This window comes from Pseudochaenichthys georgianus, chromosome 11 (genome assembly GCF_902827115.2).
Source record: "Pseudochaenichthys georgianus chromosome 11, fPseGeo1.2, whole genome shotgun sequence".
NCBI classification, from domain to species: domain Eukaryota; kingdom Metazoa; phylum Chordata; class Actinopteri; order Perciformes; family Channichthyidae; genus Pseudochaenichthys; species Pseudochaenichthys georgianus.
In genome coordinates this window covers 29,241,541-29,265,039 of record NC_047513.1, presented here as the reverse complement: position 1 = coordinate 29,265,039, position 23,499 = coordinate 29,241,541, and the positions used below count along the sequence as shown (strand labels likewise).

At 40.8% G+C, this 23,499-nt stretch overlaps 1 protein-coding gene across 7 annotated transcripts in view; it reads left to right on the top strand.

Moving 5' to 3' along the window:
- The window catches only part of ptprua (protein tyrosine phosphatase receptor type Ua), a 288,163-nt gene that overhangs the window by 232,431 nt on the left and 32,233 nt on the right, over nucleotides 1-23,499 (top strand). For 3 of the 7 annotated variants that reach the window (XM_034094827.2, XM_034094826.2, XM_034094823.2), the window contains 5 exons: nucleotides 157-344; nucleotides 6,608-6,680; nucleotides 7,103-7,179; nucleotides 10,957-10,974; nucleotides 15,890-15,926. In XM_034094827.2, the coding sequence (XP_033950718.1) occupies nucleotides 157-344; nucleotides 6,608-6,680; nucleotides 7,103-7,179; nucleotides 10,957-10,974; nucleotides 15,890-15,926 (393 nt within the window). The remainder of the gene's footprint in view (nucleotides 1-156; nucleotides 345-6,607; nucleotides 6,681-7,102; nucleotides 7,180-10,956; nucleotides 10,975-15,889; nucleotides 15,927-23,499) is intronic. The other 4 variants (XM_034094829.1, XM_034094828.2, XM_034094825.2 and 1 more) reach the window with 2 other exon arrangements.

Below are 23,499 nucleotides of genomic sequence, written 5' to 3'. Positions count from 1 at the left end.
TAAAATCTTATACAGAGCACACGTCAACATTCTGCACGTCTGAACATTCTGCCGCTGACTTATTTTCCTTTGTACTGATCACGGAACGTTTACATTTCTTTATAAAAGGAAATTGTGTCGCATGATTTTGATCTGAATGTGTGTGTGTGTTTCCAGCAGAGCAGCGCAGCTCGGTGAACGAGTCGAGCAGCTTGCTGGGCGGCTCTCCGCAGCGCCACAGTCGCAGGAAAAGCTCTCCGTATCACACGGGTCAGCTGCACCCTGCGGTGAGGGTGGCTGACCTCCTGCAGCACATCAACCAGATGAAGACCGCCGAGGGGTACGGATTCAAACAGGAGTACGAGGTGAGGAGGAGGAGGAGGAGGAGGAGGAGGAGGAGGAGGAGGAGGAGGAGGAGGAGGAGGAGGAGGAGGAGGAGGAGATGGAGATGAAGATATTCAAGTAAAGTCAAGGCTTGGAGGGATAGGTATCGGAATTATGAAGTTTTATCAGAATTCTGAGAGTTTAGGAAAAAGGTCAGATTTTTTTGATTTCTTAGAAAAAGTCAGAATTTTGAGATTCTCAGAAAAAAAATCCAAATGTTGAGATTTTCGGAAAAGTCAGAATTTTTAGATTTTCAAAAAAAAGTCAGAATTCTTACATTTTCAGAAAAAAGTAGGAATTTGGACATTTTCAGAAAAAGTCAGAATGTTGTGATTTTCAGAAAAATAATGAGATATTAGGGATTTTTGGAAAAAAGCCAGAAAGTTGAGATATAAAAAAAAAAAGCCAGAATTTTGAGATGTTCAAGAATCTTGAAATAATTTTTTTTATTAAATGTTGAGATTTTCTGAAAAAGTCAACATTTTTAGATTTTCAGAAAAATAAGATATTCGGCATTTTTTGAAAAAAGTCAGAAAATTGAGAAGTAAAAATAAATTGTCACTGGGATTTTCAGAAAAATATTTGGATTTTAAGAATAAAATAAAAATGTATATTTTCAGAAAGGAAACTTTCTTAGATTTAATTCCTCCAACCCCCGACCACCCTCGTCTCCAGCTGGAATAGACAAGGTGTGAAAACAACAGTACAGATGGCATCCTTTACACACTTTTATTTGCAGAGCCCATCATTGTGTGACTGCAAACAAATACTTACATATTCATCAGCAACCTCCATCTGCAACACAGAAACAGATAAACTAAACTCTCAATGCTTTTCAAACTTTATTATGAAGTCCTACACATCAACCTTTTGTGATGAATCTTGTTTTTGCACATCCACCTGAAGGATGCCAGATGCACTTGTTCCATTCATTAAAATCCCTGAGGGGCCGACAGACCCCCCCTTCTCACCAAAATCAATATGTGGGCCGCTCTTTCTCTCCTCAGTCTGGCTACCTATCGCCTGGAGAAATAAAGGAGATGAAGGGGGATCACTGCACTGCACTGTCAGACTTCATAACCCTTATTTCCCACAGGGTCGAGCTGCTGCCACTGATCAGACGCATTGCAATGCATTGTGGGGGGGGGGGGGGTGAATGAATCAGGCACCTTGGTGTGGGTCGTGATTCTGTATTTGTTGTAGGCTTGTAAAACCAACATCTGGAACCAGAGCTGGTGAATAAACATGTCGACAGAAAGCATGTCATCCTCCATGAAGGATGCAGCCCTCCTGGGTACAGTAAATCTGTCATATTGTTTTGCTAATGTTTTAGCCTTAGCTAAATATGTGCAGATTGGAACATAATATAAAAAACTGAGTTGTGTTTCTTAAAGACCTCAAACTAATCTTTTTACAGCAATTGTTCGAACTTTTGTCAGTTATCAGGACACTGATGCCTAATATTCTGTCACACAAGCGATATATGTCAGAATCATATTTTTTTTGTTTGCAGAATGTATGATGGACAATAATTGGTTCCTTCTGGATGGCATTACAAAGAAAGAACGAGGAGATTTTCAGAGTAAATCAGAATTTTGCTATTTTCTGAAAAAAGTCAGAATTTTGAGATTTTCAAAAAAAAGTCAGAATTCTTACATTTTCAGAAAAGTCTGAATTTTCTGAAGAAATTCTGAATTTTCCGATTTTCAGAAAAAAGTCAAAATGTTATGATTCTCAGAAAAAGTCTGAATGTTGTGATTAAAAAAAAAAATGTTGTGTCATGTGGTTTAAAAGGCTCGAAGACATGTAAAAAAAGAAAAAAATACCAATGGATTCTTCTTCTTCTTCTTCTTCTTATTCTCCTGTAGATGTACATTTATTTTATTTGCTTTGTTTATTTACTTCTCTATCTGTAATTATTTCTTCAGTCTCTGTGCTGCTGATACACTCTGGAGATCAATAGAGGCTGATCTTATCTTAGTCATGAATACTAATTGAGTTGTACTTTAAAATTTGCAACCACATTTTTAAGCTTTCAGTGTTAAGCATTTCGAATCTAATGGAGAATAAATAAATAAAGTAAAGCTCCGTGAAGGTGGAATGGTTTGTGTGGTGGGTGCTGGACAAAGGTGGGTTTGTTAGTCAGGATTAGATCAGACATTACCTGTAGAGTGACAGATGCAATCCTCCGATCAGAGAGCTCTGCGAGTCTGTCTGTTCTCAGGTGGTCCCACGTTGGTCCTTCTTTAAACAGGGAGGGGATATCGGTGGATGAAAGACAGCAGGATGTGAGCCTGAATTTGCTTTCCAATATAGCAGGAAGATCTGGACGTGACTTTAAATAACTCAAGCCATGCCTGTCCATGCTTATACTACACTTTTTTTTTTAACGTATCTGCTGCAAGTGTCTAAAGACGGAGGGTGTTGTATGCGGTGCAGAGCGTAAAACCCCCTTAGACAGATTTCTAATTTATATATATTGGGTTGTATAAATAAAGTCTGATTGGATTTTTTTAATGGATAGGCAAGTGAAGGAAATGAAACATTCTCTACGTCCAAGTCTCTAAGATCCTTAGTCCTTTTTTAATCTATAAAGCAGGTGAGGAAAATAAGTTGGGATATATTTTCTTAGATCATAATTTATTTTAAGAAACTGGTTAAAAAGGGAAAAGGGCAATTTATTGATAAAAAAAAACGTTGTCATGTTAAATATTTTGGTTGTTTTTTTAAAAGATAGATTTCAATTGTTCCATACGCTCTAAGGGCAAGGTACAGTGTGCTGTATTTTGCGCAGAATAAATTATATTTCGGGCCAAATTGCATTACAGTAATGTTAATTAACTTACAAACTCACAACATACTGTATGTAGCTGTGTTCAAAGTGCATGAATACATACAAAAAGGAATGTGTTATAGTAATTGTCCTATTCAGGTCTCTTTCGGCCAAAGTGCATGAATACATACAAAAAGGAATGTGTTATAGTAATTGTCCTATTCAGGTCTCTTTCGGCCAAAAAAAGTATCACAACGACACTGTTACGTTCCCTATTGGGCGCAGTGCTTCTCAAAGTGTGGTCCGCGGACCACTGGTGGTCCGTGAGCGCCCCCTAGTGGTCCGTGAGTATATTGGTAACATTTCATATTTGAAATAAATAAATATATTTAAGTTCTCCGCACCCTCGCGGGAATATCTCCGCAATGGAGCGAGGTTAAGTTTCACTTTCGATTGCATGAAATAGCCCAGCGCAACACCTTCATCACACATGATGCCGCCGGTTTGTACCATTTTCAGGCGATTTATAATCTGTTCTAGAAAAACAATGTGTTTTTTTATATTTGTGGAGTTAGGTGGTCCGCGAGTGTTTTTTTATTGGTTAAGTGGTCCTTGGTATGAACAAGTTTGAGAAACACTGGGCTAGGGGGACCAAAGGGACACGACACGACCAGATTGGAATTGGTATATGTTACCGGTGGTTTATTTGTAACCAAAACAATGAACACGAACAGCCTGGACCAACAACGGACCAAACTGTTACAGTTGAACAAAAGAGCTCCAAAAGAGAGTTGCACAATATGATACAAAAGAAAGAAAGTACCTCACTTCTAAAGTGGAACAAAACACTAAACAAAATGAGGAGGTGTGGGAACACAGCTGTTGCTGATCAACAGGTGCTAATCACCGGGGTCTGAGCAATACTTCCACAAAGGCTGATCTACAGGCGCTAAGCAACCTGGATCTAAGCAATACACACCCTATACTACACCCAGAACACGACGACACACTGCTACTCAGTGTGCTCGCGCAGAAACCCTACTGAACACGCTGCTAGGCAGTCTAAGGAATCACAGAAGATGGCAGTATCACAATGAGAGGCTTGAGGCGTCTGTCACACAATACAGAGCCTCCAGAATGATGTTCGTGCCCAATGTACTCCTCCCCCGGATGACGTGGCAGAAGCGGGCGGGGATTGGGTGACGTCCGTCCAATCACCGCGAATGTTGCGAGGTCGGGACGGCCAATGACAGCAGAGGAACTGCACAGCTCATTTACATATGCACACACAAACAGAGTTAATGGCATAACGAAAGTAGTGGCTGTAACAGACACAAAGAAAGTCACCTGCCAGAACCTTATCAGACATAAAGATATAAAAAGACATAACAAATATTTGACCGACAATCTTTGCAGAACGTTTTTTAAGTAGTTCTCAAGTTAGAAACACAGGAAAGAGAAAAAAGTTTACATCAGATTGGAAAACGTATTTCTCTCTCGCGTCTTCCGTATTTCTCACATAAACCATTGATTTACGTTCAATGACTCATCTCCTTGTATCAGCAGCAGGTTTAGTAGATGTCATAAACAGCTGTCTCAGATTTAGCAGTTTAACAGAGGTGTTATAGTGCAATGGTTCCTTATAGCAGCGAGCCTCACGCTGTGAGCAGAATAAGAATGACTGCACTCTCCGTGCAGGGAGTCGTCTCGTCGCTGTTGATGTGGCAGATGTCTGTTGATGACTTGGCAAGATGCTATAATAGAGAAGTTGTTCAGACAACCTCAGGGGTTGGAGCACATCAACAAAGTCGTCTCTTTAGAGAGTGAAGGAATGAGACATAAAACCCTCAAATTAGTCAGCATTTGAGCACTTTCAGTTCCCTCGTCTCAACATTTTTTTCCAAATATTTTTGTTTAGAAGCCTGAAAGCCACATTTAGCTTAGCGTTGCTGACGTGAAGTAATGATGTGACCATGCTGCATTTCCTTTATAGCCCAACATTAGCCTCCTTTAGATTAGCGGTGGTGACGTGAAGTCATGTGACCGTGCTGTAGTTCCTTTATAGCCCAACATTAGCCGCCTTTAGCTTAGCGGTGGTGACATGAAGTCATGTGACCGTGCTGTAGTTCCTTTATAGCCCAACATTAGCCGCCTTTAGCTTAGCGGTGGTGACGTGAAGTCATGTGACCGTGCTGTAGTTCCTTTATAGCCCAACATTAGCCGCCTTTAGCTTAGCGGTGGTGACATGAAGTCATGTGACCGTGCTGTAGTTCCTTTATAGCCCAACATTAGCCGCCTTTAGCTTAGCGGTGGCGACGTGAAGTCATGTGACCGTGCTGTAGTTCCTTTATAGCCCAACATTAGCCGCCTTTAGCTTAGCGGTGGTGACATGAAGTCATGTGACCGTGCTGTAGTTCCTTTATAGCCCAACATTAGCCGCCTTTAGCTTAGCGGTGGTGACATGAAGTCATGTGACCGTGCTGTAGTTCCTTTATAGCCCAACATTAGCCGCCTTTAGCTTAGTGGTGGTGACGTGAAGTCATGTGACCGTGCTGTAGTTCCTTTATAGCCCAACATTAGCCGCCTTTAGCTTAGCGGTTGTGACGAGAAGTCATGTGACTGTTCTGTAGTTCCTTTATAGCCCAACATTAGCCATCTTTATCTTAGCGGTGGCGACATGAAGTCATGTGACCGTGCTGTAGTTCCTTTATAGCCCAACATTAGCCGCCTTTAGCTTAGCGGTGGCGACGTGAAGTCATGTGACCATGCTGTAGTTCCTTTATAGCCCAACATTAGCCGCCTTTAGCTTAGTGGTGGTGAAGTCATGTGACCGTGCTGTAGTTCCTTTATAGCCCAACATTAGCCGCCTTTAGCTTAGCGGTGGCGACGTGAAGTCATGTGACCGTGCTGTAGTTCCTTTATAGCCCAACATTAGCCTCCTTAGCTTAGCGGTGGTGACGTGAAGTCATGTGACCGTGCTGTAGTTCCTTTATAGCCCAACATTAGCCGCCTTTAGCTTAGCGGTGGTGACGTGAAGTCATGTGACCGTGCTGTAGTTCCTTTATAGCCCAACATTAGCCTCCTTTAGCTTAGCGGTGGTGATGTGAAGTCATGTGACCGTGCTGTAGTTCCTTTATAGCCCAACATTAGCCGCCTTTAGCTTAGCGGAACTACTACTAAAGGAACTACAGCACGGTCACATGACTTCACGTCGTGAAGTCATGTGACCGTGCTGTAGTTCCTTTATAGCCCAGTGGTGTTCATATGTAGAGATTATCCTGCTGGACATAAAGTTTGAGTTTATTTGCCAAATCCCATTTATTTGTTGTCATGGGAGTCCTTGCGATCCTAATTTTCATGGTTATGCCTACAAAAATGCGTCATTCCTGTATCTCTCAATCGCGAATGTGTTTGTAAAAATGGTTCCTTCTTTATAAAACTTATTTTGGGATTTATTTTTTTTCTTTGCAGAGTTTTTTTGATGGCTGGGACGTCACGAAAAAGAAGGACAAGACTAAAGGAAGGCATGATAGCCTGCTTAGCCGTAAGTACTGTGCGGGGTTACATTAAATAAACATTAACTTGAATCTGTTTCACTGCTCACCTTAACATTTATAAGCCCTTTTCATCCATGCACCGTACATTTTATTGCCATTTTACAACACTACTTCAGTCCTATGAGTCTGCCAAAGCCACCACCATCATCTAACTGCTTATATTTCTTGTCCGTCTGACTTATTTTTTATCAATGTTGTTGCCTTTCTCGATCTCAGCGAATACTTTGCTGAGGACAGTGTCACTTATATTGATAAAATAAAGAATTACCCTTTAGTTCAACCTTCATTTCATTTCAATTTGATGTGAAGGATAACCTGAGGTCTGCTTTTATATTAAAAAAAGCCAATATATTCACTAATGGAATATGTCTTGTAATTTCATTATCAGAATCTTTTTTGTGTATTTTAGACGATCGCCATCGAGTCAAGCTTCACTCTCTGCTTGCAGACCCGAGCTCCGACTATGTCAACGCCAACTACATCGACGTAAGTCACCTTCAGTCGTTGTTTGTCCTCCTCCATCGCCTCCTTCTCTCTCTTCTCTTCCCTCTGCTGACAGCTCTGCCTTAAGATCTCTTACAAGTCATTCTCTATTGTGGTGCTTGACCAGAGGACATGTCCACACACTGTCTGATGTACTGGGATCACTCTGTCGTTCAGTGACAAATAGCAACATCTATCCACGTGCGTGAGTTCATACAGGCGAGATGTCATCGTAGAGATCCCATAAGCTCAGAGCACCTCGCCTCATGACTCATCCGAATTATTTGAAAGAAACATTGCACCTCAATTGAACTCAATATAACCCGGCTGATCCTTTCATCTACCTTCAGATATTTTGATCTCATGTGCAGTTCGGCTCGAGTGAGTTATCAAGCAGCCTCTTGAGTCCCTGCAGTAGAGCCAGATCATACCTCGACAGATTTTGCATTACATGGCCCCAAAAAACGTATTTGAAATACCTTTTTCCTGCATGCCAGGTAATTAAGAGGCCACTTCAGCGCGATGGTGGAGAAACTCAGCAGTCCTTGCATGCCGTTTAACCTCCTTTGTTTCGACGAACAAAAATGAAGTGGACAGAAGGAGCCCGATTGGTAGTTCTAGCCAGTGTGGGTGGTATTGGTTAAAGCCAAACGTCAAAGCCTACTGTGCCACTTTATTCCCTGTATTGCTCAGTGAGGGCTCCATTAGGACGAACGCTCCAAGGACCTTTGTGTCATTAAGAGACTCGTCTACAGCATGTCATGCCAAGACCCCTGGCTCCCAACTCTGAAGCGAAAATTATTCTAATGATTCATTGAAGGCCGCCAAGGTTGGAATAAATGGGTTTCTTTTGTTTATGGTTAAACAGGAAAGTTCTAGCCCTTTCTCTCCCTAGTAATCACAGGCAGGTTAACAACATGTCTTTGTTGGCATGGGCAGGCGTAGATTTTATTTAGTTTCTTCTTTAAACAATGACGGGTTTACAGAACATGACAAATGAAGAACGGTTTGACAAACGGGAATGTCGAACAGATTTCATTAAAAATAAAACCTCTACTCCCCATTCAAGACAAAAGAGCCATGCTGATATTGTTTTAAGAAATCAGGTCCTAAATTAGTGCTAAAATAACTCTTAACTTTATAAAACTAAATAAATACAAGCTAAGAGCTTATAGCGTCATGAACTCACACGTATACTTCAATAAAATGCTTCTCCCACCCAAGAAAATAAGGATTTTCAAGATTTTGAGGATTATTTCTGGTATTATCTATACAGTACCTAGAATATCATTTTACTGTCTGACCAATTATATCATTGATTTCTTGAAGAATCTCCTCCCTAAATGTGTGAATATAGTGTATGTGCCTTCTGTTAGTTTGCACTTATTTCAAAACTTTGATCAATCCAAGAAAAGTAATATGTAGTCTAAGTTTTAGTGAAGTTAGAAGTGACATTTCTGTGTCACCTCTTGACATGTTCCTCTTGTCAGCGTCTAAAGCTGACAGGTGTAACGCAAAGCGACACCGTCATCACCAGACTGTTAAGAGATGGTGCGTTCACTGTCTGGTAGAGTTTCTGCTTCTTGCTCTGGTGCTCAGGATGGGACGCCTGTCACACTCCTGTTGGAATCAGAAGTAATTGATTTGGAAAAAGATAAATGAGAATGGGAAGTAATCGCTGAGCAGATACATCCGAAACCCTAATTTCTTCAAATGGCAGACAACTTCCACTTTGGCTTAAATTTATTAAACTTTCCGTGTCTTTTGTGTGTCTGTGTGGCATCTAGGGAGGGCAAGATAACACCGTACATGTGACCATGTCACCCTAAAGTACACTTGGAGATGTCCTGTTTTATATAACTTAGCTCATGCAACTTTGAACTACTTTTACTACATCTTACTTAATTCTATCACTAACACAAATAATTGTTTTGTATTGAGCAATCATTATAAGGCTCTAGTTGGAATATAATATCCTGATGTGTTTCATGGGATATTGATTATATTTGCATCGTCTAAATTAATCGTTTTGTTAAATGTTTGTCCTTTGACACCACACCATTGAAAACGAGAAGGTGCATCTCAAAGGGGTTATCACTTAATAAGAATTCACCAACAGCTACGTAAATTGGCGGTCACTGGTGACGATGACAGGGAACACAAGCAGGGAGAAAGAAGCTGGCCGAAACAAAATCCATCACAGTTTAGAGATTTCTGGTTTTACCCCCAGTTAAAGTCTTTTTTATTAATCTGTTCAAATTGTTGTTTTGATAACTTCTCTGAATTCCTGTCAACATAGACGCGTTCCCAGATCTCATAAATCTCCAGAGTACATCTACATGTTATAATTGCTGGTAGAAATGACCGCCAAAAACAAAGTCAGCTAACTGTCTAATCAACCTTGTTGCCAAACTAGAAGGGCACTCAGAAAGCGCAATCCTTCGCCAAGACCGTTAACATAAGTGGAAAATAATGCGAGTCTCCGCCCTGTCATTCGGATGCGCGCCAAATTGTTATGGTCGCTTCATTTGCTCATGCCAGCGGTGTCAAACTCAATTGTATCGCGGGCCACATTCGCATAAAGGTTGCACTCAAAGGGCCGGTTGTAACTATATAAATATATAATATATATAATAAAATAATGTATTATATTACATTATTGCCTCTGAATTGGATTATTATCGGATAGGATAATAACTTAGTAATTAACTACGTCTGAAAGCAGAAGTCCAGGGCAAATAATTCTCTTCACTGCGCATATCACAAAACGAGATGCATTGTGGGACATGTAGTTTATGGGCAACCTGCTTCTGTAAAGCAGCATGTAACCGTATAATAAACATATTATATTCTTTGCAAGCTCTTGCGGGGCCGCATAAAATGAAGTCGCGGGCCGGATTTGGCCCCCGGGCCTTGAGTTTGACACCCCTGTGCTAGACCCTTTCAACACATTTCATGAAAAGTGGGCTGGTATCTTTCAGTTTCCTTGCTCAAAAACAGACAAACTAACCACCTTGTTTTGGTTCCAGAAATGTCAATATTGCACAATAATGGGAACCCAAAAATAATTGTATGTATGTATTGTGTCTAATGAAAGGGTTTTTATTTTTTAGCGTTAAGTATTTGAATATGTCAAGTATGGACACAGTAAAGGAATGACTGATTTAATTGAACTCTTCAAAATTTGACGCGCTACACACATCCCAACTTTCACATCCTCTTATAATTTGCACACTTTTTCCTGCACTGGCAGTGATTTTTGGCATGTGACGTTAATATTAAGGTCATTATGCAATTTTCCCCAACTGCTGCAGAGCTCCAACTTTTGAAGAAAAAGTGTTAACCTTGAGCAATTAACAAAAAATTCAGTTTTTCCCAAAGGCATCGTCCTTACCATGAACTCTTTCATTAAAGAACTTGCTAAAGTGTCAATTAACACCAAGGACAACCGTGTCATGACTGGCTTCAGATCAAAGACTATTTTCTCTTAAGGCCTCTTTATTTCAAGCTATTTATGTAGATGTAGGATGGTAAAAGTGATAGGCTCAGTGGAAAAAAAGAACGACTAAATGTGCCTTTTGCGTAGAAACATGGGAATTCGAGTCTTTTGAACATTATTCTCTCCACAGGTCCTCAAGGCAAGCTGCTCTCTAACTATATCATTACCCTCTTTTCCTCATATTTAATCACAATAACTAGCTCTTGTTTCCTCCCCTACTTTCTTCTTTCTCTGTCTCTCTGTTTTCCGGCCCCTGTGTTCAACCTTTTGGCAATTCGTAGATTCGGATAAACAGGGAAGTAAGTACCTTGCTTCTCTTCTCTTCTCCATCCCCTCTGCTTTTTCAAGCTGTCCTCCATGGCTTCCCTCCAAAAGCTGATCTTCCTTCCCTTTCCCGCTCTGAGCTGCTCAGCCTGTCCGCCATCACTTTTCCCCTGAGTTAAATCCTTTCCAGACCAAAGGCAGCAGTGTCCTCTTTCATCCATAGTCAGATAAAAGGCTTGATAGCATGCCAGGGGTTACATCAAGCAACTCAGATCACAGCAAGTAGGTCTGTTGGAAACCTATTCAATGATATAGAAATTCATCAATCATCTCAGAGAACAGGATCGTAGTCAAACCATAAGGTGTCACAGTAAAAGGACTTTACTTGTCCTGGTGAAATAGGTGATTCTCTTCATATACAACCCAGTCTCACGGCATTTCGTGTTATAGTCACGAAATTAATTTAATCTATTGATTTGTGTTCACCAACACGATTTAAAAAAAAAAATCGTGTCACACAACAATCTTAAAAGCAATGTATTTCTATTTGTAGTATTTCTCGTGCCTGCACCACGTCTTTTTGGGCGGTCGGGTTTTGGAATACCAGAAGCTGTGTGGTTCATAAAAAATGTTTCTTACCCTAAGCCTAACCCTATCCCTTTTATTTTAAATTGTATAATGTCGGAGTTTTGTTGCCGTCCGCGAGGAAAAGAAATGGCTCAGAGCCTCAGAATACTGAAATCTGTATTTTTTGCCATCTCTTTTTCCTTCTAATTTGTTATTATTTGGTGCAGGCACAAGACATACTACCAAAAGAAATACATTGCTTCTAAAGTCGTTCTGGTCAGAATACTGAAATCTGTATTTTTTTCCTTCTAATTTGTTATTATTTACATTGCTTTTAAAGTCACGAAAAAAATGGCGAAATCGTGTTGAACACCAATCAATAGATTAATTTCGTGACTATAACACGAAATACCGTGAGACTGTGTTGTCATATATGGTGACTTGGTGACTAACTAAACGGCCTCTTGGCAAGTTTTTTGTGGCTGACTATGATGGCTAGACTTCAAATCCTTCAAAACCCGGCAGAGCTAGCTAAACTGCTAGTAACGCTTTTAAAAAGATTGAGCAATTGGAAGACCTGTTACAGCGAGCAAGTTGGAACAAATATTGACCGCCTGTTAGCAATTTAAATAGCTATTTAACTGTCAGTTAGCAGGTTATACACATGGTTGACTGCCACTATAATAGCTAGATAGGTTGGTAACGGTTTGTTAGCAAGTTATACAGATGGCTATCCGTCTCTTAGCAAGTTACGACGACAGTACATTTCCAGTTCGTTTTAAAGTTATAAAGTTTGTTTACTGCCACGTAGCAAGTTAGATAGCTTGTTAACTGTCAGGTAGCACGTTAAATAGCTTGTTAGTCATTGAGGATTATTGACGGTGTCTGTCGATAGTGGGTGCATAAAAACATGCTGTGGCAACTTGTGCTGCTCCACCCACTCAAATAACTCCACAGAAGTTTTTGGCAGCAAGGAAATTAAGCATTGATAATGTTAGTCCCTTGGCATCTTAAATAAAGGAGTGGGTAGTTTTTCAAAACACATATTATCTATCATTTGTGTTAAGAGGCTTGTTGTCCACCCACAAGAGATTATAGCTCATTTTTTTTCTTGCAGCTGATTTTCACATGCAGACTAAGTGGTTTGGATTTGTTGATCTCACAGTTTTACGAGGAGAATCACAATCAAAGAAATGCATATGATTGAGGATTTATAAGAACTCTATTTAATGTCTTCCAGAGCTCTTTAGAGAAGATTTATATTAACGTTTAAAGTTTTCCTACAAATGATTCTGAGATGCAGGATAAATACAACCACTGATTTTCAATGACTTTCAAACACAAAGGTCAGCTTGTAGTTGGACAGCGAAAAATGTGTCAAAGCAAAACAAATTGCAAGTAATTTTTCTGTCTGTCTTTTTATTTTGTGTATCATTGATACGCTTTCCACGTCTCAAATGTATTTCTGTCTCTCTTTCCGCTCCATTGTGAATTCATATTGCTTGATGGCTTTAAATTGTTTTCAACTTGCCCGCTGTTGGAAAATGTGGTTGCCAAGGTGACAGACAGGAAACTGGTAAAACCGGGGATACTCAGCAACGGAGGCTCATGGGAATGAGGGTCGCTGCACTGTTTCATATCGAGGGCCATCCATCTCAACTCCCCTTCGTGGCATGACAGTTATGGAATGTAATTTGTGTGCCTGCCTGGCTGAATAATGTGTATATCCGTGTGTGTCGGTGTGTGTGTCGGTGTGTGTGTAGGTGTGTGTGTCGGGGTGTATGTACAGTACGTGTACCAATGTTTACCAGGCAGTACGAATCAATTTACCTGTCGGTGAAGAGCAGTGGTGTAAAGTAACTAAGTACATTTACTCAAGTACTGAGCTTAAGTAAAAAATGGAGGTCTTTGTACTTTACTTGAGTGATGCTACTTTTGATTTTACTCCGTTACATTGGGTCGGCAAATGTTGTAATACATTTATTTTATAGATTTAGTTACCAGTTACTTTGCAGAAGGTAATGATACAGAATGTGAATTTACTTACACATTCATATATTTTTGTATAGGTTAAGCCCGTGTGTGTATAAAGTAATTCAAATACACCCCATATTTACTTTTAAGTGCAACATTGAAGTTATGAACACATTAAAACATCAATAATTATAACAGTCATATATGGTGCTTATTTGTGCCATTCTACATGACAAGTAGTTTTACTTTTGGTGCTAAAAGTATATTTTGATGCTAATACTTATGTAGTTTTACTTAAGGAGAATTGTGAATGCAGGATTTTGTATTTTTGTATTACTATTTTACTTAATCAGAATCAGAAACAGGTTTATTGCCAAGTGTAAACACAATTAAGAAGATACATTATAAGAAAAAGAATGAAACTTTTTGGAAAAAACGATTGTAACATTGACAAAGCAATATTTACATGAAATATAAACGAACTATAAGCCCTTAAAGTAGTGAATCATCTGAGTACTTCCTATAATCTTATTCCGTGGATGTTTCTTGCTGCTTAGCATTCAGCACACACTCCAGTGGATGGACACAGGTCGCCACTAATAGCCTTTCAGCACGTGCCCACTGTATCATAACTGCACTAAAGCCGCGCCGAGCAGAGAGCAGACAGCCACCGAGGTAGAATTACTCCCCGAGCTGAAGATCCCTCACTTGTCAATCTACCTTTGATCAGCAGCCCTCGCTGAATGCAAAGCACCTCACACTAGGCCGCCTTTGTACAAAAAAAGAAGGAAAAAAAGCAGCTCCCTCACCCTGCATGTAATGACCTGGCTCACGGACAGACAGAGAAAAACCTTTTCTGTCTGCATTATAATTCTACCTGTGAGCGTTAAACTAAACCTGAAGCAAAGGCAATGCAAAGAATGTGTACTCAGATATTTTACTTGTGTCAAAGTAGTAATACCACAGTGTAGAAATACTGTCCTCCTTTAAAAATGCTAGTTAAAAGCACAAGTATGAGCATCAAAATATAGTGAAAGTAGCGACAGTAAAAGTAGTCGTTGTGCAGATTGGTCCATTTCAGAATAATATATATGATATGTTTTATAATGATTGATCATGAAAGTGTTCTCAGAGCTGGTGAAGGTGCAGCTAGTCTGAATGACTTTGTAGACTGCAGGGTAGCTGGTGGATTTACTCCAGGTGGAACTAAAGTCTGATTCAACACTTGATTATATTTCACATTATTCATCCATATCTGTAAAGTAACTAAAGGTATTAAATACATGTAGTGGAGGAAAAGTACATGATTGACCTCTGAATCGTAACGGTACGTCCACACAGCAACTTTAAACAAATCTTCCAACGCTTCCAACGCTTCTCTGCCCATTGACTTTGAATGGGGATGACGTCACTTTGCCTCGCTTTCCCCCGAACTGCATTGTGGGGGAGCGAAGCGAAGATTTCCAGGATGTCCAGGATGTCCAGGATTCAAAAGTTGAGCAATGTTCAACTTTTGAAGCTGAGCTGGAAGCGTCAGCCAATCAAATCCCGTTTATGCAAATCTGACAGTAGAAGCGCTAGCCAATCAAACCGTGTGTAAGCAGGGAGAACCAGACCGCAGTTCATTTCCTCATATTCCAAACGAGAAATTACGGTAGCAAATCACCCGGTTCTTTACGACCAGAACTATTACCGAGATACAAACCGGAGGAACCGGGCATGGAGGGAGGTGGCAGAGGCAGTGGGTGAAACTGGTAGGTTTTCGCCTGTTTGGGGAGTTTATATATATATATATATTGCTCGCATAAAATCCCCGGGGTTTTTTGCTTTGTATGTCGGGGGCGGGAGATCCATGTGATTGGTTGTTGGTCGCGTTGCTCGCAAAAAATCCCCAAGCTGTCAGACACGCCCAGCTCCAAGATTTTCAAGATTTTTGAAAAGCTGCTGTGTGGACGTACCGTAAGGGAGTAGAAGTATCAATTAGCATCACATGGAAATACTTAAGTAAAGTACAAGTACCTCAATGTTGTACTTAAGTTCAGTACTTGAGTAAATGTTCTTAGTTACTTTACATCACTGAGAATATTTGCATTTGAATTGTAGCAGGGCAGAAGGAGCAGAACATATAAATATTTAAGGGCAAATTCCATCCACTTTTACCTAAATAAAGCAGTTTGTTACTAATGTTCCGCCCCTGAGGTTACGCAGAGTGGTGGCCTGGTGCAGATTAGTTTCACGGCCCCTAAAATATATTCAGAGCAGAAATTTAGCCGACGCTCTGAGATGAATAAGAGATGACGTGGTGCTGGAAATGTAGAATGAGAATGGATTCTAGGGCTGAAAGAAAAGCCACTGAGTCTCACTTCATCACATGTGATCATTAACTCTCTCTTTCTCTCTGTCACGCAGGGCTACCAGCGATCAAATCACTTCATCGCGACTCAAGGTGAGCGTAAAACACCCGGCAGTGCTGTGTGTGTGGCTGGTAATGTGTTGTTTTCCAAGCTGACACACATTTAAATGACTTTGCTGAATTATTTAACATGGAGGAGCCTGTGTTCACGCTCACATCTGGATTCACGGTGAAAAAACAAGGCACTGTATCCGTCAGCCACTCTGCACTGTAACACTGAGTGAGAGGGTCCTCCCCGCCTTCTGCACGTGTTCCTCTCTGATGTCAGTTAGACACACACACACACACACACACACACACACACACACACACACACACACACACACACACACACACACACACACACACACACACACACACACACACACACACACACACACACACACACACACACACACACACACACACACACACACACACACACACACACACACACACATGCCCTTTATTCTCAGCCGGCTCTGATCCTATTTGTTCACTGAATATGTTTTTTCACTCCGTAATCCCCGTCTGATTTCTCTCCGTCTTCTCACTTTGGTCTCAGTTCTGCCACTTCACAAAAGTAACCTCCCAAAATCTATCTCTGTCTCTCTTTCACATTTCGCACACAAGAGAGCAGGCAGAGGTGGAAAGGGTACTTTGTGACATTTGCCAAACACTCCCAACTAAAGTTAAAGAATATAACAAAATGTTGAAGTTTCTTTGATTAATAATGTTGAAGACTGCTTGCGGAAAGCAACTACATTCATTTGACATATCTACTGTCAAAGTATTTGATTTTCAGTAAGTCAATATCAACTTACATGATGAGCACTGACAGCAGGTGGATGGTTCACACTTCCTGTCTCATAAGTGGGTGCTGTCTAACAAATTAATATCCTAATAGAGATTAATTATTCATAGCTAACAAACACGTATAGCATTATGTCAGCTATGAGCTCGGGTGTTTAGTGTTGCACTGACGCATATCTCGCAACGTTTTTTTTGCTGACATAGACTAATCAGGCAAATGGGTGCAGATTTATTTTGTCTGAAAGTGAAATTTTTATGTGGGAACGTTTAGAAAAGATGTGGCTTGTAGAAAAACAGTTCCAATATGAACTCTTTCCACTTTGGGGCAAAAACAATCAGTTATATTCTGTGTTCACTTCTCCCTGAGGAGTGGAAAGACCCACGGGGCAGGGAAATCAAATATATTGACTCTCATTGCGTCTAAACCATCTCTAATTATAGCTACACATTATTTGTGTTTTTTGCTGATTTACAGACGTCTCTTTCCCAATTTAAGTCCTTCTGGGCCCAATGACACTTTGTTACTGACGAAGAAGATGCAGTACACAGTTTCGCCACTAAGAACAATTCCTTTAATGCCGACGCACTTCCTGTGGGTTGTGTTTCACTTCTAAGAGACTGCTCTGGATCTTTATAAAACCTGAGGAAAAAGGATTTCTAGTGGCACATAAGGGAACACTTAAGTAGCGTAAGGGATTGTCCTTTATAGCATCCAAAGAATTCCTTAAGGTGATTTCACCCACTTTGTAAGGAATCCAAAGATAATGATTTAAGGGCATTTACGTTAACCTAAGTGCTTTCATGGCACACACATAGACTGGGTCACAGAGGCCAAAGTTAATCCAATTCATTACTTCAACAAATGTCTGCACCTCCACTGACTTCCACACACACGCACACACACACACACACACACACACACACACACACACACACACACACACACACACACACACACACACACACACACACACACACACACACACACACACACACACACACACACACACACACACACACACACACACACACACACACACACACACACACACACACACACACACACACACACACACGTACAGTTCATACAGTGCATCATTAAAGCTCTCACTCTGTATTCTCTGCGTTCTCCGGCGCTCGGGGTGGCCGCATGTCACGGCAGGTTGCGGCTGATTTGTTGTATCTCAGCCGGGTCTTAAGGCGGCTGCGTGCGAGCGGCAGGCAGCAGGTGCTCCGGGCTAACTCTCTATTATGTCCAGAGACGAGGGAGAGGAGGAGGGAGGAGGTGGGTGAGGAGGACATGCCAGACGCATTCTGAAAGTCTGGAGCGGCGGCGCGTTGTGCTGTGCATACAGATTCACCCGGATCAGAAACCACCGTCTCTCCGCCATACTGCTGAACAATTAACATCTCATAGCAGAAAGCGACACAGCGGTGAAAAGTATTTACTTAAGTACCATACTTAAGTAGTATTCTGACTTTTATGCCACTTTATACTTCTACCCCACAGCTTCTTAATGTCATATCCACTAGGATTCAGTCAATGTAAACTACAGTGTCCATATTCATCATGGCCAAGTTGGGGTTAACCCTTTAAAATGTGTCTCGTTTGTTTACTTCCAGAACATAATGACATCACTGTGTAACACTCACGCCCCTATTGGCTAGCGCTCCAACACATTGTACGTGAACCTTAAAGCATGGAGACATGTCCCAGTAGAGACACTACATACTGATATACACCTGAACATCAGCAGGAGAGGACTCTTTAAAGTAGAGACACTACATACTGATATACACCTGAACATCAGCGGGAGAGGACTCTTTAAAGTAGAGACAATACATACTGATATACACCTGAACATCAGCAGGAGAGGACTCTTTAAAGTAGAGACACTACATACTGATATACACCTGAACATCAGCAGAGAGGACTCTTTAAAGTAGAGACACTACATACTGATATACACCTGAACATCAGCAGGAGAGGACTCTTTAAAGTAGAGACACTACATACTGATATACACCTGAACATGAGCAGGAGAGGACTCTTTAAAGTAGAGACACTACATACTGCTATACACCTGAACATCAGCAGGAGAGGACTCTTTAAAGTAGAGACACTACATACTGATATACACCTGAACATCAGCAGGAGAGGACTCTTTAAAGTAGAGACACTACATACTGATATACACCTGAACATCAGCAGGAGAGGACTCTTTAAAGTAGAGACACTACATACTGATATACACCTGAACATCAGCAGAGAGGACTCTTTAAAGTAGAGACACTACATACTGATATACACCTGAACATCAGCAGGAGAGGACTCTTTAAAGTAGAGACACTACATACTGATATACACCTGAACATCAGCAGGAGAGGACTCTTTAAAGTAGAGACACTACATACTGATATACACCTGAACATCAGCAGGATAGGACTCTTTAAAGTAGAGACACTACATACTGATATACACCTGAACATCAGCGGGAGAGGACTCTTTAAAGTAGAGACAATACATACTGATATACACCTGAACATCAGCAGGAGAGGACTCTTTAAAGTAGAGACACTACATACTGATATACACCTGAACATCAGCAGAGAGGACTCTTTAAAGTAGAGACACTACATACTGATATACACCTGAACATCAGCAGGAGAGGACTCTTTAAAGTAGAGACACTACAGACTGATATACACCTGAACATGAGCAGGAGAGGACTCTTTAAAGTAGAGACACTACATACTGATATACACCTGAACATCAGCAGGAGAGGACTCTTTAAAGTAGAGACACTACATACTGATATACACCTGAACATCAGCAGGAGAGGACTCTTTAAAGTAGAGACACTACATACTGATATACACCTGAACATCAGCAGGAGAGGACTCTTTAAAGTAGAGGCACTACATACTGATATACACCTGAACAACAGCAGGAGAGGACTCTTTAAAGTAGAGACATACTGATATACAGCTGAACATCAGCAGGAGAGGACTCTTTAAAGTAGAGACGCTACATACTGATATACACCTGAACATCAGCGGGAGAGGACTCTTTAAAGTAGAGACACTACGTACTGATATACAGCTGAACATCAGCAGGAGAGGACTCTTTAAAGTAGAGACGCTACATACTGATATACACCTGAACATCAGCAGGAGAGGACTCTTTAAAGTAGAGACCCTACATAATGATATACAGCTGAACATCAGCAGGAGAGGACTCTTTAAAGTAGAGACACTACATACTGATATACACCTGGACATCAGCAGGAGAGGACTCTTTAAAGTAGAGACACTACATACTGATATACACCTGAACATCAGCAGGAGAGGACTCTTTAAAGTAGAGACACTACATACTGATATACACCTGAACATCAGCAGGAGAGGACTCTTTAAAGTAGAGACACTACATACTGATATACACCTGAACATCAGCAGGAGAGGACTCTTTAAAGTAGAGACACTACATACTGATATACACCTGAACATCAGCAGGAGAGGACTCTTTAAAGTAGAGACACTACATACTGATATACACCTGAATATCAGCAGTAAAGGACTCTTTAAAGTAGAGACACTACATATACACCTGCACATCAGCAGGAGAGGACTCTTTAAAGTAGAGGCACTACATACTGATATACACCTGAACATCAGCAGGAGAGGACTCTTTAAAGTAGAGGCACTACATACTGATATACACCTGAACAACAGCAGGAGAGGACTCTTTAAAGTAGAGACATACTGATATACAGCTGAACATCAGCAGGAGAGGACTCTTTAAAGTAGAGACGCTAGATACTGATATACACCTGAACATCAGCAGGAGAGGACTCTTTAAAGTAGAGACATACTGATATACAGCTGAACATCAGCAGGAGAGGACTCTTTAAAGTAGAGACACTACATACTGATATACACCTGAACATCAGCAGGAGAGGACTCTTTAAAGTAGAGACACTACATACTGATATACACCTGAACATCAGCAGGATAGGACTCTTTAAAGTAGAGACACTACATACTGATATACACCTGAACATCAGCAGGAGAGGACTCTTTAAAGTAGAGGCACTACATACTGATATACACCTGAACAACAGCAGGAGAGGACTCTTTAAAGTAGAGACATACTGATATACAGCTGAACATCAGCAGGAGAGGACTCTTTAAAGTAGAGACGCTACATACTGATATACACCTGAACATCAGCGGGAGAGGACTCTTTAAAGTAGAGACACTACGTACTGATATACAGCTGAACATCAGCAGGAGAGGACTCTTTAAAGTAGAGACGCTACATACTGATATACACCTGAACATCAGCAGGAGAGGACTCTTTAAAGTAGAGACCCTACATAATGATATACAGCTGAACATCAGCAGGAGAGGACTCTTTAAAGTAGAGACACTACATACTGATATACACCTGGACATCAGCAGGAGAGGACTCTTTAAAGTAGAGACACTACATACTGATATACACCTGAACATCAGCAGGAGAGGACTCTTTAAAGTAGAGACACTACATACTGATATACACCTGAACATCAGCAGGAGAGGACTCTTTAAAGTAGAGACACTACATACTGATATACACCTGAACATCAGCAGGAGAGGACTCTTTAAAGTAGAGACACTACATACTGATATACACCTGAACATCAGCAGGAGAGGACTCTTTAAAGTAGAGACACTACATACTGATATACACCTGAATATCAGCAGTAAAGGACTCTTTAAAGTAGAGACACTACATATACACCTGCACATCAGCAGGAGAGGACTCTTTAAAGTAGAGGCACTACATACTGATATACACCTGAACATCAGCAGGAGAGGACTCTTTAAAGTAGAGGCACTACATACTGATATACACCTGAACAACAGCAGGAGAGGACTCTTTAAAGTAGAGACATACTGATATACAGCTGAACATCAGCAGGAGAGGACTCTTTAAAGTAGAGACGCTAGATACTGATATACACCTGAACATCAGCAGGAGAGGACTCTTTAAAGTAGAGACATACTGATATACAGCTGAACATCAGCAGGAGAGGACTCTTTAAAGTAGAGACGCTACATACTGATATACACCTGAACATCAGCAGGAGAGGACTCTTTAAAGTAGAGACCCTACATAATGATATACAGCTGAACATCAGCAGGAGAAGACTCTTTAAAGTAGAGACACTACATACTGATATACACCTGGACATCAGCAGGAGAGGACTCTTTAAAGTAGAGACACTACATACTGATATACACCTGAACATCAGCAGGAGAGGACTCTTTAAAGTAGAGACACTCCATACTGATATACACCTGAACATCAGCAGGAGAGGACTCTTTAAAGTAGAGACACTACATACTGATATACACCTGAACATCAGCAGGAGAAGACTCTTTAAAGTAGAGATGCTACATACTGATATACACCTGAACATCAGCAGGAGAGGACTCTTTAAAGTACAGACACTACATACTGATATACACCTGAACATCAGCAGGAGAGGACTCTTTAAAGTAGAGACACTACATACTGATATACACCTGAACATCAGCAGGAGAGGACTCTTTAAAGTAGAGACACTACATACTGATATACACCTGAACATCAGCAGGAGATGACTCTTTAAAGTAGAGACGCTACATACTGATATACACCTGAACATCAGCAGGAGAGGACTCTTTAAAGTAGAGACGCTACATACTGATATACACCTGAACATCAGCAGGAGAGGACTCTTTAAAGTAGAGACACTACAGTACATACTGATATACACCTGGACATCAGCAGGAGAGGACTCTTTAAAGTAGAGACATACTGATATACACCTGAATATCAGCAGGAGAGGACTCTTTAAAGTAGAGACGCTACATACTGATATAGACCTAAACATCAACAGGAGAGGACTCTTTAAAGTAGAGACATACTGATCTACACCTGAATATCAGCAGGAAAGGACTCTTTAAAGTAGAGACACTACATATACACCTGCACATCAGCAGGAGAGGACTCTTTAAAGTAGAGGCACTACATACTGATATACACCTGAACATCAGCAGGAGAGGACTCTTTAAAGTAGAGGCACTACATACTGATATACACCTGAACAACAGCAGGAGAGGACTCTTTAAAGTAGAGACATACTGATATACAGCTGAACATCAGCAGGAGAGGACTCTTTAAAGTAGAGAGGCTACATACTGATATACACCTGAACATCAGCAGGAGAGGACTCTTTAAAGTAGAGACATACTGATATACAGCTGAACATCAGCAGGAGAGGACTCTTTAAAGTAGAGACACTACATACTGATATACACCTGAACATCAGCAGGAGAGGACTCTTTAAAGTAGAGACGCTACATACTGATATACACCTGAACATCAGCAGGAGAGGACTCTTTAAAGTAGAGACACTACATACTGATATACACCTGAACATCAGCAGGAGAGGACTCTTTAAAGTAGAGACACTACATACTGATATACACCTGAACATCAGCAGGAGAGGACTCTTTAAAGTAGAGACACTACATACTGATATACACCTGGACATCAGCAGGAGAGGACTCTTTAGAGTAGAGACACTACATACTGATATACACCTGAACATCAGCAGGAGAGGACTCTTTAAAGTAGAGACACTACATAATGATATACACCTGAACATCAGCAGGAGATGACTCTTTAAAGTAGAGGCATACTGATCTACACCTGAATATCAGCAGGAAAGGACTCTTTAAAGTAGAGACACTACATATACACCTGCACATCAGCAGGAGA